At 40.4% G+C, this 27,151-nt stretch overlaps 4 protein-coding genes across 6 annotated transcripts; 2 read left to right on the top strand and 2 right to left on the bottom strand.

Moving 5' to 3' along the window:
- Window positions 1-191: 191 nt before the first annotated feature.
- On the top strand, window positions 192-4,919 carry LOC133949849 (uncharacterized). The gene is made up of 7 exons (XM_062383880.1): window positions 192-342; window positions 584-705; window positions 1,190-1,300; window positions 2,147-2,200; window positions 3,131-3,289; window positions 3,480-3,602; window positions 3,874-4,919. Exons 1-7 carry the CDS (start codon window positions 336-338, stop codon window positions 3,910-3,912), a joined length of 615 nt encoding a protein of 204 aa, XP_062239864.1. The 5' UTR covers window positions 192-335; the 3' UTR covers window positions 3,913-4,919.
- A 578-nt stretch (window positions 4,920-5,497) lies between these two features.
- On the bottom strand, window positions 5,498-10,100 carry slx1b (SLX1 homolog B, structure-specific endonuclease subunit). 2 transcript variants are annotated; one of them, XM_062383879.1, is made up of 6 exons: window positions 9,977-10,100; window positions 8,773-8,929; window positions 8,628-8,679; window positions 7,411-7,740; window positions 6,333-6,548; window positions 5,498-5,720 (listed from the first exon to the last, which is right to left on the bottom strand). In XM_062383879.1, exons 2-6 carry the CDS (start codon window positions 8,907-8,909, stop codon window positions 5,691-5,693), a joined length of 765 nt encoding a protein of 254 aa, XP_062239863.1. In that variant the 5' UTR covers window positions 8,910-8,929; window positions 9,977-10,100; the 3' UTR covers window positions 5,498-5,690. The 2 variants fall into 2 exon arrangements, with proteins under 2 accessions (XP_062239863.1, XP_062239862.1); XM_062383878.1 differs by lacking the exon at window positions 9,977-10,100 and having other exon boundaries at window positions 8,773-9,346.
- Window positions 9,470-12,958, top strand: zgc:112271 (uncharacterized protein LOC553698 homolog). 2 transcript variants are annotated; one of them, XM_062383883.1, is made up of 4 exons: window positions 9,470-9,586; window positions 9,792-9,856; window positions 11,067-11,164; window positions 12,689-12,958. In XM_062383883.1, the coding sequence occupies exons 2-4, from the start codon at window positions 9,794-9,796 to the stop codon at window positions 12,786-12,788; spliced, it is 261 nt and encodes an 86-aa protein (XP_062239867.1). In that variant the 5' UTR covers window positions 9,470-9,586; window positions 9,792-9,793; the 3' UTR covers window positions 12,789-12,958. The 2 variants fall into 2 exon arrangements, with proteins under 2 accessions (XP_062239867.1, XP_062239866.1); XM_062383882.1 differs by lacking the exon at window positions 9,470-9,586 and having other exon boundaries at window positions 9,684-9,856.
- A 2,783-nt stretch (window positions 12,959-15,741) lies between these two features.
- Window positions 15,742-26,875, bottom strand: LOC133949846 (protein C-ets-1-like). Its single transcript, XM_062383877.1, has 10 exons — window positions 25,800-26,875; window positions 25,363-25,530; window positions 23,163-23,226; window positions 22,121-22,240; window positions 21,843-22,046; window positions 20,489-20,563; window positions 20,171-20,356; window positions 18,934-19,158; window positions 18,715-18,833; window positions 15,742-17,297 (listed from the first exon to the last, which is right to left on the bottom strand). The coding sequence occupies exons 3-10, from the start codon at window positions 23,179-23,181 to the stop codon at window positions 17,085-17,087; spliced, it is 1,161 nt and encodes a 386-aa protein (XP_062239861.1). The 5' UTR covers window positions 23,182-23,226; window positions 25,363-25,530; window positions 25,800-26,875; the 3' UTR covers window positions 15,742-17,084.
- Window positions 26,876-27,151: the final 276 nt, after the last annotated feature.

Below are 27,151 nucleotides of genomic sequence, written 5' to 3'. Positions count from 1 at the left end.
AGTGGATATCCGTTTTTGGGTAAACAATCCCTTTAACGTGCTTCACCTTGCACCGTGTTGAACAGCAATGTGTCGCTCTCTGTGCTCCAGTGTGAAATGGCAGCAGATTTTAAAGAAGCGACTTATCCCCTGCAGTCAGCCAATCAGAGGGCTGGTTTCACAGCGGGGCTGAGAGGAAGTGTGCAGCAGGGAGTCATGTTGCAGTGAAAGATGCGGGGCGGGACTTGACCACTCTCACTGTTAGAAGTGTTGCAAAACTTCAGGCTGGGACCAGTCTTTCCAGGATAAAAAGGGGAAGACATCGTTTTTTTTAGCTTGAAGAGGATACTGCGACCATGGCAGGTAAACTAAAAATTACGCTTTATTAATACGCACAGTTTTCAGCTAACGGTGAGCAAAGGGCGCGTGAGGACCCGAGTTGTTGTTGGTTCGGAGGGATTGAATCCAGATGTTGTGCTCGGGTTGATAGACGGAATCTTCCGCTGCAAACGCGCCTGCGAGTGCATGTTCTTCCTTGTTTCTTCTTCTCCTTCGCCGTGTTTTGCTCACTAACAAGACACACGACATGAGATGTGTTTTTCAGATGAAGCAGCCATGGCGGAGGACGGCATCGGGCCAGCCCAGACCCCCCTGGTCGAGGTCAGCTTCCAGAAGAACATCCACAGGAACCAGAAGTACCTGGAGGCGGAACCCAAGGCCCTGGGGGTACAGACACACACACACACAAACACACACACACAGAGAGTTATAGTTCTTAGTTATAGTTGTACCTACGGATAATTACATCTCTTCATAGTTTAATTGCTTCTCCTATAGCAGGTTGATCACATCCACCATCAACTAGGTCAGAAAAACATGAAGACATTGATGATCACTCACTGTGACAGTGGTTTGTCCGTGTGCAGCATGGTGAATTTCTCTGTTTCACCATTAAAAATGAATGGTTGATTGTCCAATCTTCAAGTGTCACATGTTAATGACAGCCACATGCCAATATTCAGTAAATGTCATATTGCCACCTACTGGCAACAGGGAATGACGTGCTTTCCTTCTTTTAACACAGTCACATTAGAGGGATTTGTCCTTTGAGGTTACAGAGACAGGGATGCTTGTGTGTGTGTGTGTGTTTGTGTGTGTTTTATCGGGCAACTTTACCCTGAACTCTTCTCTGTGTGTGTCTTGGTTTCAGGTCACTCAAATCGGCCTGAGTGTGTTTCAGATCATCTGTGTGGCCGTGTTTCTGGCCAAAGGCCTGAGTCACATCGGTATTGACATCCCCTTCTTCATTTCATCTCTACTGGTAAGCTCTTCTTCCAGATGTCAGACAAGACCTGCACACTCTCTTCACTGATTCAGAGATACTTTCTTCTGAAATATGTTCAGGTCTTTTCACAAGTTTCACAAGTATTTAATAACATTAGTGAAGCAATGAGGCTGATGGGTTGAGGTGTGTTGCCAGAGAAACACTTCTAGAGAGATTTTTGATTATTCCGTTTTTATTGAATTGAAAGGACCACCGTATTCGCAGGAGGGTGCAAAGAAACACAATTTAGAGGTTAAAAAAATACCTGCTGAACTAAGACCAAGAGAAGACCAATCAGGAGAATTTAATGACTGAACTACAGGATCTCTACAGCGCCACAGGCAACATATCCAGCATGCATCGGGTTAAGTCATTAAAGCAGATGAGCGTGATATCATGGCGGACACAAGCTGATAGCAGACATGACAGACAGCCCCCCACATTAAACCGTCTTTCCTGAAGGCTAGCTGTCTGTGATGGGAAAGCTGATTATACATTCTAGCATAGATAATGCATTTCTATTTCAAACTTAGTATTAGCAGGTCCACGCTGAAGCCCAGTCCTCCTTGTGTTTTTGTTTGCCGTGTTATTTTCTTTTTATGTGTCATGAAAAAATTCAAAACAACATGTTAAGGACATAAATATCTAAAAAGGAAACGTATAACTGTGTGGTTATTGTTTTGATTGATCTGTTTTTACTCCAACACATTTTTTTCATCATAATGCCTGATTACTTCTTTTCATACTAAGAATCAGTTAATTACCAGTTGTTGTTGTGTTAAATTGACCCCAAAATTGATAACCCTAACCCAGACTCATAATGTGGTTTTGTTCTCTCCACAGGTGTTAATAGCCGGGAGTGTGGCTGTCGCAGCACAGAACCTCCATCTGCCAACGGTGAGTGAGCCGGTGGGATCACGGTGACCAGTAGTAGTCTCTGCACAGGAAGGGGAAGTAACGAGGCAACTTCTGCTTTTCGGAAAAGCAAATTGAACAGATCAGATTCTTGGTGTTGGGAAATGAAGATCTGCCTTTAAAGGAAAATTTAGCTGTTCTCAGACATGAGCTTGATAAATTCGGTGAGGAGTTTCTCCGGGGTTTCACACATTTATAACGCAGCAGATGATTCCTCTCTGTCTCTTCCTCCGTTAGATGAGTCGCTGGGAAAGAGTGAATGTAGCTGGCTGTTGACTCTTTACCTGGGAAAAGCCAGGAGTTGAAAGGAGGCAAATATGCATACAGGTTGAGAGTGACAGGATTTTTTCAAAAACAGAGCCAGTGCAGGACCCGGTGTCTGGTAAAAGAACATGGAGGAGAAGCTAAACACACTAGATCTAGAATCTTACTCCATAGTAGAGTGGCACACAGCGTTGATTCAGTCATCACTCCTTACATCTCTCTCTCTATCTCTCTCTCTCTCTCTCTCTCTCTCTCTCTCTCTCTCTCTCTCTCTCTCTCTCTCTCTCTCTCTCTCTCTCTCTCTCTCTCTCTCTCTCTCTCGACATACACACACGTGAACAGCGGACACATCTGTAAACTCAGACTGGGACAAAACTACACCATCATCAATAACCAGTGGATGAAAGTGATGCTGGGATGCATGCGTATTCTTGCCCCTATTTTAAATCCAGACATGACCATTTAAAATGCTGTTGTTAGGGTTAAAATTCATCTCGTGCAGCTTGAACTTGTTTCCCTTTATCATTCTTATCTAAGGATTTAAACATCAAGTCCATCGCTCATTTCGTCTGTAGATGGGAAAAAGTGTTATTTTAGAGAGAACAATGTTTTAAGTCGTGTCCCTGTATTTTGCTGTCTGTGTTTCAGCTGAGAGCCTGTCTGGGGATGCAGATCGTGGCGAGTGGCGCATCCCTGTACAACGTGGGCTGTTCTCTGATCAAGATGGAAGACACACCCACCTACTGCTGGCACTATTACTACGACAACAGCACACTTCGAACTGGCGAAATCTGCCATAGTATAGAGGTGGTGTATTACTATAACTACTTAAAGAACTAATTGTTAGATTTACACATCTATAAAGTAAACAAATTTATCCAATTTTGGATAGATTTAGAAAGATCTGTCCATTTTAAGGACTGTAAAGCAGACAAAAGCACATTTGGTATTTCCTCCTTCGTTGACTTCTTTCTTTGCAATCGTTGCTCACTTTCAGAATATCCGCTCCCACTTTTATGCTGAGTCTGTGCTCATCCACGCTGCTCTGTTGGCCATCTCCGTCACTCTGGCCGCCTACTGCTGCAAAGTGGTCAACTGCTGCGCACCAGCTCCCAGAATGGTGAGTTGCCTCCATGCCAGGGATGCTGTAGCAGCTCTAGGTTTCTAATAACGCCTGAACATACCAAACGAAAGAGAAAGGTTTGGCCCTGAAATCAGGCGCCCCTGTGGCTGAGGGACACGGTGTGTGTGAATGGGTGAATGTAAAAATGTACTGTATAGAGTTTTGAGTGGTCATCAAGACTAGAAAACACTATATAAATACAAAACCATTTACCAGTGGCTCATTCTGTTTTAAATGTCTCCTCCTTTCTGTTCCCTGTCCCTGTCAGACGGTGATCACTGTACAAGCCCCCGCCGTCCAACAGTGAGGAGACGCATACAAAAGGGATGCACGGTCACACACTTATGCTTATGTCAAAGCTGCACTAACACTTTTATGTATTATATTAACAATGGACGACATGATTTATGGTGTGTAATGTGAAATGTGTTGCTGGAGTTCCTCCTCTGTTTAGCCTCTTTTGGCTCGTTGTTTTGCCTTTTTTTAAGTCGCCGCTGTCGAAAGCTAAAAAATCAGTTGAAACCACTTGTTCACTGTCTGCTCCCGAGCAACCAGAGGCCACTCCCAGTCAGAGGGCAGCAGGTGATCATGGAGCAGGAAGCAGCAACATAAAGTCAGTTGCTGGCCGGATTCCCACTGCCACTGTTTGCTGAAGCAAATCCTTTTTTAAGATAATATGTAAGTGTTTTGTTTACAGCTTGTCCTAGTGCCCCCGAGTGGTATGAAAACAATACATGCAGCTTTTTCCAATAGATCTGTCTTTTGCATGTATTAATTTTCTCATATGGTTTAATCATAGGCCCTGTTCAGACCAGGTATTAACATCCATTCTGAGACTCTAGGGATGTATTTGTGTTCACACATGGCGAAGCATTCCTTATTCACACTGCAGAAATAATGTGGCCGCATCTCTGATTGTGTGGTCTGAGCCCAATAAGTCCGAGGTGTATTCATCACTGACCTGTGCTTACATGGGACTGGATTGCTCAACATGCATGTTAATGCCAGGTATGATATGAACACGGCCGTAGTCTATAGTTGTCGTAATGTTGTGAAAACCTTGGACGATATTAGAATGGGGACAAGTAACTGACCATTTTATTAATAACCATATGTTCAGAAGGTTAATAACTCAACTTTATGGAGACGACTATTACATTTCATTTTAATGCTTATTATGCACATTACGCTTTGCTTAAAAAATACTTGCGCTCAGATTGTTGGTAACTTTATAACGACCACTATCTATTAACGCTTCACACTTTCCTTTGTCACAGCAATTGACCACTGTGAACAATAAAAAGTTTACCCGTAGTTGTTTGCAGTTGCTGCCTTTCTTTGGGAAAAAACTGATTTGGTTTCAGCATGTGAGAAGACTGTCACTGTGTACCTTGAAGCACAGCTGGTATGTTATCCTGTAAACTACTGTTTATTATTTACAGTGCACTACTCGTGAAAACACATTTACAAATTGATCCAAAAGCATCAAGGAGTTAAGATTTTAAAGAAAATGGCTGATTGCTCAGTTTTGTTTTTCACTTACTAGAACAAATCAGAATTATCACAGGTAATCACATCCGTACAGGAGTTAGCTCATATGATCATTCACATTTAAGTTCTGATAACTGTTCATTTTGTTAAAGCTTAATCACTAATTCACAATCAGAGGAGAGTCATGTCCAATGAAGTTTTTTGCCTGATCAACAGCCTTCCATTTGCTACTTTATCTGAGGTTTGGTGTTTTTTTACCTTATATATGTTCTGTGATTACATAACTTGCTGATGTGTATTTTTCTAATAACATAGTAAATCCAGCACATTCAGTCTGACTTTGTTCCAGATGAGTAGTGTACACCTAAGAATATGTACGTATATAAAACAGTTTTATGTCATTTCTCACACAAGGTTTTTTATTCATACTTTATACATACTTAATACATTAAACTCATAGCTAAACAGACATAGTTAAAACACTTCATGATCAGGTTGATTGACGTAAAAAAGGATCCAGTCTGTCCATCCCTCGGTATTCATTATTATTCATTATATTCCACGTCATTATCTGACTCGGCACTTCATTCAGTCTCATAGCTGCAGTTCATCTGCCCAGTGGCTCTGTGAATGGTCAAAGTACAAGTTAGAAAAATAAGTAATTTTACCAAATCAAATTGTTAATTTAAATAATAATATAGCACCAACATATGCAACAATTAAACTGAAGGACAGCTGTGGCTCACTCAAGAAGCTTTTTATTTTACAATTCCGTTGATGCAGGTTTAATTGATTATGCCGGGATCAGGGGATAGAACGGGTCGCCCTCTAACCAGAAAGTCGGGAGTTCGATCCCAGTCTTCCCTACTCTGCATTTATGCTTTGGGAAAGATACTGGACCCTTGATGACAGTGGATGCTAACAGTTGTTCACTATAGCCAACAACAGCTGGTATTGGTTATAATACCAATTAAATCAGCACTGTAATAACAGCACGTTGTAATTAAATATTGTAACAGTACAACTTGCTGTCAGGAATTTAGGGTATCCTCTCTCAACCCAACTTGTAATACATTGTTTCTTCTGTCAATTCTAAAAATAACTGTTATAGACAGTACAGATGAAAACCATAGGAATAAGATAAACCTCCTTACTGGAAAGAAAGAGAGACTAACAGGTTCATCTTACACACGCACGCACGCACGCACGCACACACACACAGGTCATGTCACTTACTTGGGATGCAGATGCTTCGATCTCCTCCAGGTCGCTGAAGCAGCCGTGTTTATGACGGATGAGGCTCCCCCATAGCACCGAGCGACGACACGCTGGACATTCTCCCTCCACGGGCAGGAGGTGCGAAGCTTCACGCTTCAGGAAATGTTTGGCGAGGCAGATCCCATGACTGCTCATTCCACAGGACGGGTGGAAGCAGCTAAGCTTTTCTGATACCTGAGAAAAACGAGAGGCGAAGATGTATGGTCAAGATTTGATCGTACTGGAAGGAAGGCTAGCTGGTATTTTGTAAAATTATAGCTGCAGACTAAGTATTATAGCACAGTTGGAAGGGGACAAGCTCTACATTTTAATTCTGGGACATTAAGAGCTGGTCACCTTCATGTATCTTTACATTATTTATTTGAAACTTCCGTCGCTTTAAGTATAAACATCTGACATTAACATTATATGACAAAAAATGAGGGAATTCATGGGGAATGACAAGCCGGAATATGATTTAAAAACATCCTGCATTTTGAGGCAATCCCTCATCAAAGACAAAGAGAGAGAGAGACGCTCCTTTCTGGCCTCCACACAACTGACCAAGCCGCTGTGAATGTCAAGGTGAAAACGGAGTGACTAAAAGATACATTCTATGTGTAACTGTCAGTCTGTAACTTTACAACCTTCTGATACTACTTTAAAGCAATCATTAGCCAGTAATATGCAACATTTTGCATGTTATATTTAGAGTTTATGGTTAGAGTACAATACAGCCCAACAAATACAGGTCAAAAGAGCCATTAACCCGCCAGAGAAAATGGTTTAACCTTAAACCTGATACAGATTCCTTAGATCTGTTTAAGTAACTCTGACCAGGAAACATACCGAGCAGGACATTTTACAGTGTAAAAATCCACTTGACTTTTTCTACATTACCTCAAACTTGTGCTGGCTTTTCCGTTCTAATATTTTTTCATCTAATCTTTCCACATAGCTAACAGCTACCAGCAGGTTCATCATCCTTGCCAACTTATCCATTATATACCTTACATTTACAGATAGGGGTATGTTCCAAAATCTAAAGGGTGACTACCTTGACTGAGCTTTTACAGAGAAAACACCTGGACACGTCTTCCTCCTCTGCCACAGGCTGCTGCTGCTGCTGCTGCTGCTGAGACTTCTTGGCTCTCACGCTGCCGAAAGCGATTGGGATGTGCAGGGGTGGCTGCAGACTGGGCTCAAAGTCCATCCTGTACTCCTGCTTGAGCCAGCGGGCCGTCAGCGGCAGCCTGTTCCACGGCGGCACCCGCAGCATGTTGGAGAGGACGCGCCAGTGGAACTGCAGACTCGACTCTTTTCTGGAGCTCCGGGAGACATGGGAAAGTCGCCTGGAGGAGTGGGGGTGTTGCCACGCCCACTCAAACTGATGCAGATGAAGCATGATGATTGTTTGAGTTTTTTTCATTCATGGATAAGTCATAACATCCAACCCTAAATCCAAAAGGGCCGCCCCATCAGGGGAACTGGACAACAGGAAACCCTGTAGAGCCTCTAACTTCCTGTTGGTAATGCAGACTGCAGGAGAACCAATTGAAAGATTAGATGCACTACTTTTTGAATTACTATTTCCAGCTGCTTTTGTGCCACAGGTCTGAACTTGGCAATAAAATCCCTGTCTGTTTTCACCGGAATCACAATGGAGATCTGTGCTGCTATTTGCAATTTACTGTGATCTTGCAGTTGGTAGATACAAAGGAGACTTAAAACTCTAGACGGCAGACATCCCACCGAAAGATTAAGTTAATATAATCCTGATTTAGCAAATAACTGCAAGGAAACTGTGAGTAAATAATGTTTTGTTTCAGAAATCCACGGTCACTTTGTCAGCTTGACCACAAACAAACGATGCCAAATATAAACAACCATGTCAATGACTGTCTGACCCGTGTCCTCACAGAGATTCAGGAACATTCATAAAGGCTTTCATTACTTCACACCTTGACTCCTCAAACAGCCTTTTCTTTTGTCGTGGTCAGAAAATTCGTCAACTCTGTTTTTGACTATACGTAAGAGACATTATCACATCACACGTTTCCAGAAGCATCAATGCTCTGGTACGAATTACTTCAGGAAAGAAAGTTGTATGAGATAGTGTCTTCTTTTAAATCTGCTCTTCAATGACATTTTATGGTATGGCATATTTTTCAATTGCAGGGCCGGGCTATATTGTCTTTTATCTCTATTATCATCATTACCAGTACAAATGTGCAGAGTTGTTGTTGTTATTATTATTATAGAACCGATACTTACCCTCAGGGCAGCGATGTCAGAGGGGAAGCCGTGTATGATGAGGACCATCTCCCTAAAACAAAGGGACACAGAAAATAGGAGTGGTTGAGTGATTCCACAGTGTCCGTGATGTGGTGGCGATCAGCGGGGTGGAAGCAGCTCTCACCATGGCCCCCTGCCACTGGTCCTCTTCGCTCCACCTTTGTGCCGCCCGGCGTTGTGCTCTCCGATCCGCCGCTCGGGGTTCACAGTGAAGCCGATGTAGATGCGACCCTTGAATTTAGGATTCGTGCAGTAAAGCATGTAGACCCCGAAGAAGCTTTCTACCTCCACCACCATTGTACAAGGCGATATAAGTGTAATTGTTGTTATTAAACTGACGCTTGGGAGTTGGCTTAATTAGCTTGGCGAGAACAGCCATAAACAAAAATACGACCTGTAAAATCATTATAAGATACCACCCGGTTTAACTGTGGAAATACTGCCATTCTACTGGCTATTATTTCTAGACTTTATGCTCGAGGACAGACACTAAGGCGTTAAATATTTCCACTAAGAAACGGCCATGATAGAGCTCCTGCCTGCATGTAAACAGTGCCCACTTGAGTAGCCCATAACGCTGCCTGCTTTAGGCAGCGTTAACCCTAACCCTGAATTTGTCTCTTTCCGAGGCTAAATAATACCTAACATCATATCTTAAGACTGATTAATACTAATAAATCAACGGAGTTCACCTGAAACACATTTTTTCCTTCTTTACACGAATCTTGGGAACATTTTGTTCGTTATTCTGTAAAGACCCCTAATATTATGATTCGCTACTTTAAAACAGACAGACCGCCCCTGATTGGACAGAGTTTTCCCTGCGGCAAAGCAATTGGACATTTCTTCAGTCTGTCATGGTGTCAGTGACACCCACCTCTTCATCCACGCTGACTGAAATCAGGAGATCTTCCAATATATATATATAAATAAAACTGGTAATAACGAATATTCACATTGAAACTTGAGTTCACATCTGTGCTGTAGTAGCGTTAAAAAGAATATGTAGAAATCTGAAACGAGAAGAATACTGTAGCACTTCCGGTGTCAGTGTGTTTGCCTCTGTAGACTAAATCAATGAGTTGTCGGCATTTGAAGGCACAATCTGATGAACTGTTAACGTGACGGTATTTCTTCTCGTAGACATGGCTGTAACAACTGATCACATCCGGGCCAAACTAACCAAGGAGCTCGGGGCAGTGCACGTGGTAAGTTTTCTCACTATTATTTGTGTTGCACGTTTGTATTTGTGTTGTAAGTGGCCAGAGTCCACATTGCGTAAGGGTAAATGTGTAGTGTAACGTAGATGTGTTGTTAATATTGCGTACCTGGAGCCACTGGACTCAAAATCAATTCAGCATTCTACATGGTCCCTCTTGCTTCGGCCTCACGTGCCGCGAGGCCTGTCTGTAATTGTGGCGGCCACCACTTCCGGTGTCACTTCAAGATGCTACAGCCACCTGCCAGGGAGATGCAGCTGCTGAGCACTTCAGATGTACTGATCGTGGCTGTTGATCCATTGTCACTGGACAGTTTTGCGAGCTGACAAACATCCACTGGCTGTATCATCTCCCAAAGCTCACGTGGCGGCAGATGTTCCTGTTTCTATTATTGCAGAAACAAAACAGGGACCAAAACATGCGTCTGATGTCAAAAATTGGCCAGAACATAATAAGAAAAAACAACAAATAAACGAGTAGTGTGACGAACATAACTTGATGTGCCACATATGAAAACAAACTTCATCATGATCATTGTAAACAATGATCAGGATTTTGTGAAATTCCTGTGATGGAAGTATTACGGGAGATCTGCAGTAATAATAATAGTAAAGATTATACTATTATACTAAGGTTATATTATCCATCTGTCCTTAATTACTCTTATAATATGTCGGTCACTGGGCATATATATATATATAAACATGTACTGCTTATAAATCATGCAAGTAGAGTGAGGAGATATAAAACGAGTTGATTTGTAAAATCTTAAACTTTATATCAAATGTTTGTCATTTTCAGCTCATAAAGAAGGAGTTTAAAACTTCTGGCCTTCACTCAGGAGCAAAGATCAGTCTTTAAACTTGGAGGAAATCAGTTTGAATTGAAATGAAATTTTACTCTTGATATAATTTAGGACATAAAGCCCACCTCTACTAATAGTAATGATGATATAATAATAATATAATAATAATAATAATAATAATAGTACTAATAACAATGATAATATCACTAGAACTATTACTAGTATTAATGGGTAAATGGCCCCATCACCACCCAACCTCCCCCACCATCCATTCAAACATGGCAGAATATTGGCAGTTCTGGGTTGTTACAGTGTAATAAAAGTACCTGTGTCATGTGAAAACAATGTCCGACTGAGCTAACTCTTAACCTGTCGTCTGTTAACATTTACCAGGATGTGGAGGATACATCACCGAACAGATGTGCAGCCAGCTTCAAAGCCCTGGTGGTGTCATCTCAGTTCGAGGGCAAACCACTGTTACAGAGACACAGGTATCACTCTCATTCGAAGGGGGGGGGGGGGGGGGGGGGTTGAGGGGCTATCAGGTTTGAATAATGTTCTTATAAGCTGATAGAGAATAGATTTGTGTCACTGTAGCTTATTGTAATATACATATTATTGTGACTGTATAAAAGCTGTACTACATGACATAATATCTGGGCAGGGTTGTTGTTGTGAGCCCTGCACATCATCATGAATAGCCACAGACACCATGAGATCCTGATGCCAAAGTGATCCTTATTGCTCTGCATCACAACATTACCTAAGCGTGTACACTCGGCTCTGTGCGCATATACTTTTTGTGCACTCTCTTTCACAATCCAAGTATCACGGGGAGTAACAAGTTCAGTTTGACCAAAATAGGGCCCATTTTCCATCAAGGCAGATCAAGGGCTGGTTCAGAGCTGGTTCATCAAAGCTAGTTCTTTGTGTTCAACAGCCAGAGAACTGGCGCTCTGCCTGAAAAACTCGGTTGACTCTGGCAACAACACTTGGTTGGTGTGGAAGAAAGAACTGCCTACATCAGGGTCTGGGGTTGGGATAAGCATGACCTATATGACCAACCAAATCATTGTGACTGCCATTTAAAAAAACAAAACAGTTTCTGTTGTACATAGTCTGCAAAAAAGAATGAAAATAAAACAATAGTAGTTGCTGGGTAATACCAGACATTTGAGTATAAGTGATGTATGCAGTGATGTCCTGACATGGCTCTATGGTGGCTCCAAACCCTGGAAAAGCCAAACGGTTCTTAAAAGCCACCAATTGAACCAACTCTGAACCAGCCCAGCATTAGCACCAGGTTCACCTTGATCGAAATGTGGTAAACGTGTGGCACCAGGGAAATATGAAGATACTTAACATGTTCAGCCATGGTTGGGTTGTATCTACAAAGGGAAGATGTGAAAAATGTAACATGCGACTATTATATGAGATTGAGGAAACCAGAGAGGCCATAAATTAATCATTTGCTTGTTAACAACTATTATTACTACTAATAACTATGTCTATGCCATATGATGTAATTGAACATCACTCATATTCTCGATTAGGAAAAAGTATAAATCAAAAAGATTTGGGGTTTTAAACAAAATCTCGTCCTGGGGTCATTTTCATGTAATGTGACCACACTGATTACAGGGGGCGTTATATGATGAAAACATAAAGTCTACAGAATGAAATCGTTTTAAACATCAGATCATGCCTTCATGAATCATATGAAATGCTCAATATTGGTGTCAGTACTGATTGGACATGTGCCTTTTTAGGAATCATCCATGATGCAGCTTGTGTGGGAACAAAAAATATTAATTTCATTTCCTTTCCTTACATCTCATGTACCTCCTGTGGCGCCAAATACTGTATCATGGGTAAATGTCATATTGGAATAAAGCTGTGTGGAACGTAAAAAAAGTAACACTACTATGGAACTACTACATATGTGTTTTACAACATGCAAGAAACACGTAGCTGCACATGAATGAACTCCAGTTGTGTGCGTCATGTGTTGATAGGATGGTGAATACGTGCCTAGCGGAGGAGCTAAAAGAGATCCACGCTTTTGAACAGAAGACCCTCACACCAGAACAGTGGGAGAAGCAGAAGTCCCAATGACACACACACACACACCATCACCCTCACATCAGTTTATAATGTCCACTATAAACAGGCCTTATACTCTTACATGAAGAAAAGACAGATGAGTACACTCTTTCATCTTCTGTGAATCTGGAATGTGGATTTCAATCAATTGGAAAGTTCTGCAATAAAAGACTTTGATGTGACATATTGTCTGTTTTTGTTTTTACCAGAGAATCTTAGAATGTCTTCTATTTTATAAAAAAAAATGTTGGCACCTCAGCTGTTTTCTGCATCTATTACTTTTCAATCTATGGTAAATGCGCTGTATTAATATATACCTCTTCTAGACTTGATGACCAGTGCTTTACAGTGCAGTGTTTGCCATTCACACAGACATTCACTTAATGCATCTGTAGTGACCCCTTTGCCAGTCAAACAAAGCCACTACGGTTGATGATTAATTGTTCTGACATGTGTAAAAATTGTAAAAAGGGTCCAGTTTCCAAACACAAGAGAGCAGAACAAGCATGTACAAACAAATCAAACTTTTTCTTTTGCATCCATTCCCACAAATAACCCCACTGATTATATACACCTCTTGCCTGACTGACAGCAGCACTACTCAACTAACTAACTAACTAACTAACTATCCATCTATCCATCTATCCATCTATCCATCTATCCATCTATCCATCCATCCATCCATCCATCCATCCATGAATGATACAAATCATGACTGTGGAGCACAGCCTGAACCCTGTTGTAGAGATCACCATGAGGCAGTGAGACCATTTTATGATATCATGAATGTCTGGATATCAACATTATATTTACATTAAAGAATGCATTCTACAATTTCTAAAATACTAAATCAGATTGTGTGTGTAATAACGTAGTTAAAAATACCGAATTTATAATTGATATAAGAACATACGTATCTATTGTGGATACCTTGTCAATGGCCTTTTCCTATGAATTTTCAACTGTTGCTTGAATTTGTTTGAATAAGAAGCCTAATCCAGAGTTTTAAACCAGCCATCCTAAAGTAGTTTCTTTCATTTAACTTTGATTGAAGTGAGAAATTTCTTTCGGCCATTAGGTAAAAACGTATATATATTCAAAGATAAACATCATTGTAGTGTCACAAAAAACAAAACTTTTATTTTCTCTGTGATTTAATTTACACAAAATTTGATCAGATTTAGGGATCACTTCATTTTAATTTGCACGGTTGGATCTCAATCCTTAATGAGAACATCCGGCCCCAAACTGTGTTTACCCGTGTGTGTGTGTGTGTGAGAGAGAGTCAATAATTCCTCCTCATGTTTTCATCCTACACTTGACACATCATTAGGCGTGCAACTGAGCATGAGTGTGTATTAAGTGTGTTTACCGTCTGACTCTTATTTCAGGGACTAAACCATTAATTCCAGCTGAACTGAAGTGAATAGAAGTGGAAACCACTCAGTGGGGTTTTGGAGTGTGAACAGTGTGTTGTCACTATTGTTTAATTAATACGTCCAACTGGCAGGAGGTCCTTGGTCAGACAAAGATTATAAATCTCATCTGGCCTGAGGAGCTGGAAAACATTGCTGGGCCGTCTGGACTTCTTTCCTTAACCGGGTGTCACTACCACCCAACCCAAGATGAGGCAGCAGAAAATGGAATTTCAAATTAATAATACTGACCATACGTTTGACATGGAACTCTTTACTCAGAGGCCATTTCTTCCCTAGCCTTTCCAGAGCATTCAACCACATCTCATCCTTTATTGATCCCTAAAATGGAACGTGGCTCATGAGAAAACCTTTTGAACCTAAGTTGCACATATATACGATCAGGTTTCAACATATTTACATCCACGGATTTGCAGCGGGAAATGATACAAGGTGGCTGAATGCTGATGTTCTTTAACCCGCCAGTGAGCAGGTGAAAGGGCCAAAGTGAGAACACTGAGTGTGTGAGGATTACTTCCACCACTTCCACTCCCATGGCCTGCTAATGGAAGAGCCGACATGGGGGAAGACTGTGTATGTGTGTGTGTTGGGGATTAAAGCAGAAACAAACTGAGTCATGAACAGACATTATACCCCAAGATTCTCTTTTCTGAGTAGCTCCGATTCTTACAGGGTCTTGGATCTTTCATTTTTCCACACATAGGTTATAATCAATATGTATAATCAGTAGAATTTGATGCTGCTTCAACTTTTTCAGCAACATGGTAGCTGCATATTTCCGCATATTTTAGGTAATGAAGATTAGAGATATATCAAGATCATTAGTGCACCCCTGAAAAGTGCTGCTGCTCATATCATCACTATAAACTGGTGCTGGAATATAATAGAGTACAGTTCAAGTATAGTTTAAGGGCTCTTGTACTTCACTTGTTTGATTTGATTTTATGCTGTTTTATTTTATTTTTCTTAACTACAACTCAAAGGGGATTATTGCTCTTGTACTCCACTTATATTTGTATTTGATTACTGTAGTTATTGGTAGTTTTTCAAATTAAGGTATTTTCAAAAAGCAGCATAATCATATTATAAAACAGAGCCCATTGTTTCAAAGCAACCTTGCAGCTGTGGCGCATTTCACATTATGGATGTGTAGGAGCAGTTCTGTCACTACATCCCTCATCTCAATTAATGTTTTAAGCAAAAGACACCAAAACAGACAGTATTTCACACAAAAAAAATATGTATGAAATATAATCGTTCATTCTTTTCTCCTCTCTTTTTTAATCAATACATGCTTTTACTTTATTTGCACGTTTAATTCTGTTATTTGTATTATATCGCAGCACACTTTTGATACCTTTGGTTTTATCAGTGGTGGAGGAAGAACTCAAACATCATTTTAAACTTAAAGTCCTAGATGTTTTAATGTTGCTTTTTATTCAGACTGATCCCGTCTTCTATTCTGGAAATAGTGAATTAAGACTCAAAAGCCATTGAAACAGGGTTGGAAATTAATCCATAAGATGTAAATAAAAAACTAAGGATAGTTTCCATTATCTGTATATCGTCAAATAATTTATCATAGAGTATATTCAATTTCTGGTCAACCTCAGTGGTATGTTTCAGTTGCACGTGTATTATAGCGGAATAATCAAGCTCTGAAGACACACTGAGGGTCAGACTGAAAGGAATCATTCGTCAATCCACAGGAGCAGAAATGGATCCCCTGCTGGAGGAGGTTATAAATCCAAACACGCCTTGTGTGGGATTTGAGGTGTTAAATCAGTCCGCTTGATCCCTCTGAGGGAGCTGGTTATTCCAGTCTCCCACACACCTACCTCACATAGGAAGTGGAGCGAAAAGCCAGAGAGGGGTTGTCTCAGCAAGCGTGAATACATCAATAAGGTTCCATTAGTCTGAGCAGCAGCTGATCCCTGTAGAAGCGGCTCCTGGCAGGGACGCTCTCATGCTATATCTCTGCGTCCACACAGGAACCTTCACCAGATGATCCTAGTTGTTAGCTTATCACTGGGGGGAACTCATGTTGGTGGAGGCTTCCCACTGGACACTCATATTTCCCCATTTTCAATCAAATTTTGTGTCTCATAGGGCTTAACAAGATGCGCTGTAAATAACAGTATTTACAACATCTTTGTTTTTCAGAGAGATTCAAACCAGCAACCCTCACAGGTCAAAGAGCAGAATGTGGCTCAGCTGTTTGACGCAACTCAATAAGTTGAGTATTCATTCCTGTTAGATTACTGTGAAACATGAGCCTGTTTCTGCTGTTTACCTGGTGATCATCATGATGACGGATAAAACTCTGGAGTTGTAATGCATGTCCATCATTTCCAAAATATTTCTAAAAAGCACTGAATAGGCCCAATATATTCAAACTGCACCATATTACACACACAAGCATAGATAACAGTTCTTTAAATAGGATTTTATAAATTATTTCCTGTGAAATTGGTGAAAATGTCAAACATGCAAGTTTAAAGTAAGTTTTTAAATGAATATATGATATTATGATGTTATGATATGCATGATATTAATAAACCTCACGTTATTTTTTGTGTTTTTTAAACTTATTTATATAAAAACAAATTGCACAAATAACTTTGATGTTTGTTTTATTGTTTGACAGTGAAATCAAGATAAAGTGCTACATGTCATCTGTTAATGTTAATAACTAAGCTTAGCCGACAACCTCAGAATCCTCCCACACATGTACATGAACCTAGTGTGTGTCCAGCAGGCCTCAGGGTGGCTGCTCTCATTTACACCTAGTGAATACAGATGGAAATCGAAGGATTCCATATATGTAAAGTAAGTGTCTCTCTGCTTCATCCTCCCAGTGTTTATTGAGTCATCAGTGACTCTTGCTACCAATGTCCAACATGGCGTGCAACTCTCCAGGCTCGTATCCCAGCAGGCCTTGCAGGTTGCAGACGAAGCGGTAGACGTAGCGCTTACCCGCCGTCTTGCGTATAATGTGTTTGTCGTAGTAGTAGCGCAGACCGCGACTCAGCTTCTCATAATTCATCTTGGGTTTGTTCTTCCTCCGGCCCCAGAGCAGCGCCACCTGGAGACAGAGCAACACCTTCATATCAACACCCTGTTAACAGCACAGTGTGTGGGATCCTTCTGTTGCTCATTGGGCCGAATTTGGCCAAGCCAGAACACATACAAAATGTTTTGAAATTAAATCTAATGAGACCCAAAATATTATAAGGCACCACTACACTATCCAGTGAACATAATTTTGAATGTTGTGATCCTGAAATAAAAATTACAGTATGTATATTTGTTTGGACGGATGCATATAATGATCATATATATATATATGTAATAATAATAATGGCTGATCCTTTATCGCTTAGCATCAGATAATGGTGGTGGACCATGACCGAGGTGGCAGCTGATGATGGATCCTAATTGGCGGCAGTGGACAATTACTGTGGACTATACTGGCATCAGATCTTGATGGTGGATCATGATTTGCTGGCTGCTGACCATGGACTATGATTGCAGCAGGATTGCTAGACATATAGTATTTCTCCTTAGAAAGTATCTGACCTTCAGTTATCCATCAACATTTTCACCCTCCTCAATGTGGCTAAAACCTTTATCCTGATGATGTTTTCCTCTACACTTCTATCTATTGCACTTCTGTCCATCCTGGGAGAGGGATCCATCACATGTGGCTCTCTCTGAGGTTTTTCCGTATTTTTTACCCTGTTAAAATGGTTTTGAGTAGTCCACCTTACTCTTGTTGAGGGTCAAGGACAGAGGATGACACACCATGTTAAAGCCCTGTGAGACTAATTGTGATTTGGGAATATGGGCTACACAAACACAATTTGATTGATTGATTGATTGACTATATCCCTGTTATATATACCATTTACCAATTCGATTCCTGAGGAGTACAGTATACCCTGGAGTTTGTGTTGAAACAGAAAATGGGCTACACAAACCCAGCTACTAAGTAATTAAATGGATTTGGATTTGTATTTATATAGCGCTTTTCTAGTCTCGATGACCACTCAAAGCGCTTTACAGTACAGTTTCACATTCACCCAATCACACACACATTCATACAGTGCATCTATCCCAGCACTTTGTTATTCTATGGGGGGCCATTCAGGGTTCAGCATCTTGCCCAAGGACACTTCGGCATGCAGATTGTTCAGACTGGGGATCGAACCGCCGACCTACAGGTTGGAGGACGACCGCTCTACCCCTCAGCCGCAGCCGCATTTATTAATAATTCACTTATACAATGTACATAAACATAAATATTCTGTGTTTGGAGTTGCTGGAAGGTTTTCTTACTTTGAAAGTTTTGTGCAAACTGTCCTGCTGAGCAAAACTAAATAAATCCCAAATTTACCTGAACCTGATATTGACCTCATTGGACTAAGAGTACAACAGAAAGCAAATGTAAATACTGTATTTCCACGAGTCTTGAAGTGAACACACAGGCATCGTGCAGCTACCTCATCAGGGTCCGTTAGCTTGAACTCCCACCCGTCTCCTGTCCAGCTGATACATGACAGACAGCTCCGGTCTGTCAGAAGCTCAAGGAGGAACTGCCACAGCTGAATGGGGCCACTTCCTGTTCAAACACAATTGGAAAGAGTCAACATCAGCCAATGCTGATTTATTAAATGGTCTGTATCTAGCTATCTATATAGATGATACCCATCAGTATTCACCAGTGTAACCAGCGAGGACGGCTGCTGGTATCACAGCCCTGCCCAGGTCTGTTTTGTTGCCAACATAGTCCTTGAAGCTCCTGTGTGTCTGTGGTAAAGTGAAGATATCTTCAGACATGGTCTCTCCCACGACCGGGTCCATATCCTGGACTGAAGTGGTCCACGCAAGAGCGTCCGCAATGTCTGAATCGTCACTATGACCAATTTCCACCTCGGAGTCTGTCTCTACAAATACAGGAGAGAACAGGACTAAGGCAGTTTGTAAGTCGAGCAGGGGGAAATGGAAAACAGCTTGTGGCAACTGTGGTGGTTGGGTACAAACTACTCATACAATTACACACATTTTGAAAATCAGAGTTTGTTTAGTGTGATCAGCTATATGGTTCTGAAGCTGGAGAGGATCGTCCACTAACCAGAAGGTCGGTGGTTAAAAATCCAAAGTGTCCAATTTGCCCCTGATGGCTGTGCTGACAGTGTATAGTATGATGGTTTCTTTAGTTATGTGGAACTTTTCCAGTTCCTTCCATAGATGCACAGAAGCGCCGTCTCACTCACAAATCGCTGGAACAGCCAGAAGGGGCAATTTGGTGTCCAACAAAACTTCAGCATATGGAATGGGGAGACTAGGATTGAATCACCAACCTTCTAGTTAGTGGTTGGCCCGCTCAATTTCCTGAGCTCAAGCCGCGCCAAATATGAATGGTGCGTCTTGGAAAAAGGTTGGAGCGAATTGTGGTCGATAAGGCTGTAAACACGCTTCATAAAAACAGTCAATTAGAGTTAATATCGGTATTATCACATCATGAACACTTCCAAATTATGTAAACATACGAGAATAAAGATTTGAGCCTCTAGTCATCACAATGATGATGTTGTTGTTGTTGATATTGATGTTGTTGTAATTTAGAAAAAGAGACAATCTTGTGATCTGCAACACCCATCAACATGTTGACATTCTGACCCATGAGTACTCAGTAGTTATACTCAGTGCTCAGTACTCATGAGTTGAACCTAATCAATCTTGAAACTCGGCCTGTATTTTTACTTCAATGACACCTATAGATGTTGAGTCTGGCAGATAGACAAACAGGCACACAGACAGACACACAAACACAGACAGTCAGACACACACACAGAGACACACAAACACGGAGACAGATGAAAAAGGACTCACAACCTCCTCTGTGATCATTCCCACTACAGAAGGTGTCTCTAGGACCACACTTGACCCCCTTACCTCCATTTCCTCCTGGCTCCTGATGCAGAGAGGGAGAGGCCATGCTCCTGCTGGGATCCAGTGATTTGAACAGGTGATGGTCTTGATGTTGTGCAGCCACAGAGTCCAGAGTGTGGAGCTCTGTCCTCTCAGAGGCATCATACTGAATATGGTAACAGTGTGAGTCTGAAAGCTCCTGAACATCATCTGAGAGACAACAATGACAAGATCGTCAACTTTTATCACTATTATTTATTTATTATTTTATCATTACTCTTATTACAATGATTAACACTATAGTAATTAACTTTAATAGTGGTAATAACACATGATTGTTACCTTTGTTGAATCGAAGCTGGTAGTAAGATGGTATTGTGCAGATGGGTGAGAAAGAACTGAAGTCATATTCATTCTCTGCAGAATAAGTACAGAAAGCATGTTTACAATTGCATTGTATTATTATTATTATTATTATTATGTCCTTATTTAAACACAATTACATAAAAAATAAGGACTTACTTAATAATAATAATAATAATATGTACCTTTGTTAACATATGTATGTACGTATACACTATACACTGTTCACCTACAGACTAAACAGAAGGAAAAGGAAACATTAAGCAATCATCATCTTTTCATGAATTATATAAATTATAAAATCTATATCACACAATCACATATATCACCATGCACCAGATATACTGGACTGCTTGGATATGTCCATCTGTCTAGTCATGTTTTAGTAAATTAATGAATCTCTTACTGCCTCACTGAGCCCTGGCTGCATCCTGAAATATATGTTAATCTAAATGAATCTAATCCCCTTGATAATCATGCAATCATATGAATAAAATCAGATTCCACATGGCTCTGGCTGAGGAGGGGGAGTCACAGCGATTTATAATTTAGATCATCAATGACTCCCAAACAGAACTATTAAACCTCTGCTCAAAAATCCCACCATGAACCCAAAAGGTTTTAGCCAAATACAGACGATATCTAACCTCCCCTTTCTTTTTGAAATCCTTGAGAAGGTTGTTGCTACCTTTGCAGCTGTGTGATTTTCTTGAGAACTCATCACGGCACAGAGACAGCTTTGGCTAAAGTCACAAATTATATTATCAAAGCTTCAGATCCAGGGTTTATCCGCAGCTTGTACAAAATGCTGCAGCACAAGTACCAACAAGAACCAGGAAAAGAGACCACACTTCTCCTGTACTAGCTTCACTACACTTGCTTCCTGTTAAATCTTGAGTAGAATAAAAAATTCCCCTCCTCACCTAAAAGGCCGTTAATAATATGGCACCATCATACATTAGTACCAGTAGAGCACTGCGCTCCCAGAAGTCCATTGCTGCTCCCTTCATCTCTGTCAGACTTTTTCCCTTATGTATAAATACATGTTTACACCTCTCCATTAATGCTCCAGAGTATATTATGATGTAGTTAGTAATGTTATATTTGAAAAGAATATCAATACAGGCTAAATATACATACAAAACACTTTAATGCAGATCTACAGACCTATCAATACCAGATGTAAAACTCAAAGAATAAGTATAATATTACTTACTATAACTAACCCAAACCCACTATGTAACTTAATTTGACTCCTGCTATTTTAATGAACAAATGAATTGCCAGGCAAGTCATCTTGAAACATCAGATTTTTGTTGAACATTGGATTTACCTCTCCTCATGGTCTCAAGATGTTCCCACAGGATCTCCCCTGCGGTGCAGTCAGACGTTAAGCTCTGGAAATCCTCTCGGTCCAGGCCACACAGCTCACTGCCCTGCAAGCCTCGCAGGTCCGAGCCCAGGCAGTGGAGTCCGAACTCAGCCTGGCACCAGTCCAGCCAGTGGTTCACCTCCCACTCAGACCACAGGGAAGGATCTAAACATATGTACAAACGTATCAATCTACAGCTCTGAAGGTATTGAATCTTCATCAGATCAACTCCTCTGTACCCTGTGGAAAGTGACGGGTGATTCTCTCCTGGGTGAATCCGGCGAAACTGGCCTTCACTGCCTGGCTGAGGACCTCCTTGCTGGTCGGGGTGAGAGGAGGGACGTCCAGGGTGTCCAGCTCTTGGACAGAAATAAAATATGAACACTTTCATATGAGGACTCTTTTCCTTTTTTTTACCATAAACTAATCAGTGTATGTTTACAGTATTCAAAATCTTTTTATTACAACATTTAAATACTTCCACAAACGCTTAAAATCTGTATTAGCAGTACATAAACAATGAATACATTTGTTAGAAGATGTTTAACACACTGGATTGCCGTTGTTAACAGATTTATCCATTTGTCAACAGCTCAATCATGTGAAGTATGTCTAATGTATTTCTACTGAACAGATAATGAATGCTGAGTAAAACATAATTATAAAATAATACACTTTGTATATTATATTATATCATGTTACTATAACGTATTATATAATTTTAATATCAATTACGAGTTATTATGAACTATATAACACAGCATTCTAGCACTGCACCCATTAAGTCTTTATAAGCAGCAGCATCCACTTGCCCACAGGAGTTATTGTTATAGACAAATACATTATAAACACTCATTTCTGCTTTTAATTTGTCAGAAACCAGTTTTCTCCAGGCTAATAAATGCAAAATGGCTCATTTAAAAAATAAAGGGTTGCCACACAAGGTTCACAGTTTACCTTAATTAAAGGTTTGATTCAGACATTTGAAAAGCTCCAGTCACTCTCACTGTCTCTATAACTTGGTTATAATTGATACTCATTATCAAACATTTGAAAATAGCCTTACAGCTATTATTCAAATCCTTTAAAGGGATTATACACTAACAATTTTTATACTTACTATATAAAATAGTAAATTTGACAATAACATTTACTAAACCTTTTGTCAGCCTTTTGAATAATTTGAATCAACAAATAAAAGACATTTTGAAATAAATAGCAACAAACAGCTGATTTAAATCACTGACACTTAAACGCAGAACAGATGAAGTATCGTCTTACCATAAGTAATGCAATCCATCCCAGTGTGTGAGGAATTGGGGGTATCAGGTGGAGGAAACAGAGACTGTGGACCGAGGAGGAACCGGGACTTTAATACAATGGATAGGAGGGGACAGGTGGTGACAGACAGCTGTCAATCATGAGAATTGTGGGCGGTGCAAAGCGACCAGGATTGAGGGTAAAATAATTGGGTATTGATTATATTATTTCAGCGTTTAATACTACATTATATTTTTGAATAGTTTAGAGACAATGAATGTTGATCTAGCATTTTAACCAGTGACTATATGACTCTGAGTTTAACATTAGGCCTTTGAGATCCAGATGTATTATTGTTAAAATATTTCGGAGTTCACATTTGATTTTTTTGTTTTGCCTACATATTCCTCGCATCAAACATAGTCTGTACTTTGACATTTCATTTGTCTCTTTTCGTGTAAGGCTACATTTCTGACAGGACACAGTTTGTGCCCCTCTTACCCATGCTGACCTCAGGATGGACCTGGAAGAGGTTGGAGAAATTTCCCTTACCACAGAAAACAGTGTTGGACAGTCTGACAGTGCACATACTGCAAAGCCACATTGGAAAATATCTTTAATTTGTGGCTGAAAGCTAAAAGCAATCGGTGAAATTCTCGTATTTTAACAAAATTTTTGATTTTAAATAGGGACATTACAACATTTAACATAGTTAGTGTTAGTTTACACAGTTTACCCACCATGACAAGCTTGACTCCGTCATATAAACATGGATGACACATCTCCACTTTAAGTTTCTTTATGGGAATCAAGTCATTTTATCTTTTTCCATGTTATCCCACTAACATTGAAGGAGCAGTGTGTATGGCATTTACTTCAGTCAGCCACCAGGGAGCAGTCAAGACTCTTCACTTCAACATCACCACTTATATAAAGTCATCCGTGAAAAACAGTTTTCAATGTGTGAAAACTGTTAGAGGATCTGTAAACCGGTTACTTTGGTTTCACACATTTATAACCTTTATAGGTGCAACGAAAAATGCTTTCAAGTTGCATTATGGGAAATGAAGGTCACAGACAGTCCTCCCTTGGCCTCTGCTTCCATGTTACCTTTTTTAATAATTGTCTCTGACATCAACAGTCAAACCCATGAAACTTTATAATGGAACAGGAAGTTAAACAACTTCACAAACATAATCTGTTTATAGAGATTAGGAAACATTGAACTCTCACACAGAGCTCTCAACTTTCTCTCTGAGGTTACTACGTTCTTTTTACCCTGTTAAAAGGGATTTTTGTAGTTTTTCCTTACTCTTGCTGAGGGTTAAGGGCAGAGGATGTGATTTGTGAATATGGGCTATACCAGAGGTCTTCAACAGGGGGTCGGCGGAGGTACTGCAGGGGGGTCGCGAAATGTTTGGTTGATTTGACAATTTTTTAATAATTTTTGATTTATTTTCAAACCAATTTTTTCCCCATAAATTTAAATGTCTTTAAATACACATTAACATGCATGCCACATATTGAGAGGCTGATTTGACCCTCTGCCTGACAACTTCAATCTGTCCAAGTTTAGATAAGTTTTGTGCTACCCATCAGGGTCCGACATCTCACTAATGTGGGAGTATGTTTGCCATCCACAGATGGCTTGAGGATTCACTCTCTTCTACATGTATGTTTAAAATAAAAACATGAATCTGTGAATTACTTTAATAGCTCAGTGTTGTATGCAAGATGTATGATTATAAATGGCAGTGCATGGCAAATCTGTATCTTGCAAATGTTTAAATTAAAAACATGAATATATGAACCTGTGTAATATTTGAAGAGCTTAGTATTGAATGCACAATAACAGGGTAGCTATGTTTATATATGGCACTTGGCCCAGTTTAATAAAAAACACAATTTTATAAAATATATATAGTAGGGGGGGGGGGCCTGCTCCATCTCTCCACCAGTTTGATTGATTGATTGAACTTTATGGAGGTACAACACTCAGTTGCTGGAATATCCCTGGGATAGTTTTACTGATTATCACTAACACCTAGAATCTTGTTTTTATATGCAATATATCAACAGAAAGACTTTCTACGAGTTTTGGGGAGTATTTATGTGTACTCACGAGCTAGATATGTTGGTTGCTTCTTCCACATGTCTTTATGAATGTACTTGCCTGAAAGCACAGTTTATGTGTAGAACAGTTAACCCCTCCCTCTCTTACCTCTCCTGAAGCCTTGTGGGGAAGGAGCGTCTCTTACAGATATTACAGTAGCATGTTGGAGGCCCAGCGCAGGCTGCAGGCTCGAGCCCTTTCTCCATCTGAGAGCTTCCAGGCCCTGATGACCGGGGTTTTTACACACAAGCTTTTGTTTGCGTGTTTGAGTATGAACTGCAAATACACAAGGAGACATACACATCAGTCAGAAGGGTTGTGTTTGTATTATATGATTTATTTGATATAACTTCTAAACACAAAAAAAATATTCAAACCCTTTTTGGAGGTGACACATCCAAGTATCCTTTGCTTTATCCATATATATCCATTTAAATAGTGTACATAAATAATACACAGAAATAACACAAAATATTTTACTTACAAATTTTTTCAGTCACCACGTTCATGAATGCAAAATAAATGAGTTTAATTGGGGGACCAACCCTTGTTGTTGATTCTCCCGATTTTCTTTGGCGGTCTTCTTCGAGCTGCAAGCCAGAGTCACTGCTGCAGGTGGAAGAACAAACCTTGGTGAGTGAATATATTAAATGTTTCCTTCTGTCCAATAATGTGCATTTTGAAATATTGACCAAAATATGTGCATCATTTTCAAAACCTAATCCAGGCATCTTTTGCTCAGTTTTTAGTCAATTCCGAATTGGCGGGCATCTGGCTAGCTAGCTGGTAATGTCTGCATTTTCCAGACCAAATTTTTTTTTAGAGAATCATCAGAAAAAGGCGAAAACAGAGATTCATAAACATGATCTGCTGTGTCTGTCACATGTGAAGTGCAATGCAATGAATCAGTGTGTATAACATCAGAACAACAAAAAATGATAATAGAGTGCGACGTGGAGAGCAGATTAGTGGAGGCATTTATAGGAAGTCGCAACTGAAATGCAAACAGCTGCTCATGTGTGATCTGTTACATTGTGAAGGTGGGTGAAGAAGAATTGTGTGTAACCGTCATTCCATCAGAGGAGGATACTAAATTGAGGCCTAACATAATCATCAAATCTCTTCCTAATAGATTAATTGGGCAACAGGGAGACAACAGAAAATCATGTTCAAACCTTATGGGATGTTTGTCTAACTGAGCAGTGCATTTGAACGAATATAAAGCGACCACTCATCTCAGGAGATGAGGTCAAATCTGACATCCGTACCACAGAATACCTGCACCGGAGTCAACCATTACATTAAGTTTGTGACCGTTAACTTGGAGTTGAGGCATTTTCTTAAAGCATCACTAATGTAATTAACATCAGTACCACAAAGTTGTGTGTGATCTGGTGTGTGCGGCTAGTAACGCAAGCTGATACTTCATTGCAGTGGCATGTATTTGACTGTGTGCTGGAGCTTCTGTATGTGTGTTTCACTTCCCTTTCTCTGATCCTTGGCGGGTAGGCTGGATGTCCCCTCCCCGTCTGCCCCCTTCTCACTTTCTGCAATGTTCATTCGGCAGTGAAAGTCTCCCCGTCCCCTCACCGCTGGGGCAGTTCGTTGCCCAGTGTCCTTTTTCTCTGCAGATGAAACACTAATCTTTGGAAATCTTTGGTCGTCGCGAGAAGCTTCTCCCACGGCCATGTCCGCGCCCCTCTCTTCCTGGTTCAGTGAAGTTGGCTCTGCTATCAGTGTTATCTTGTCTGCTTGGCCTTGACAGGGTAGACACAGCCTGCATCATAACGCTGTTTTGATTAAACAGGACAGTCAGACTTGTGAGGAAATCTCCTACGATTTCTTCTGGTTGTTGTTTGCACCCCGTTATTTTGGACATGTCAATTTTATTGGGGAA

The sequence above is a fragment of the Platichthys flesus genome, chromosome 24, assembly GCF_949316205.1.
Source record: "Platichthys flesus chromosome 24, fPlaFle2.1, whole genome shotgun sequence".
Classification (NCBI taxonomy): Eukaryota; Metazoa; Chordata; class Actinopteri; order Pleuronectiformes; family Pleuronectidae; genus Platichthys; species Platichthys flesus.
This window is presented reverse-complemented; position numbering and strand designations above follow the sequence as displayed.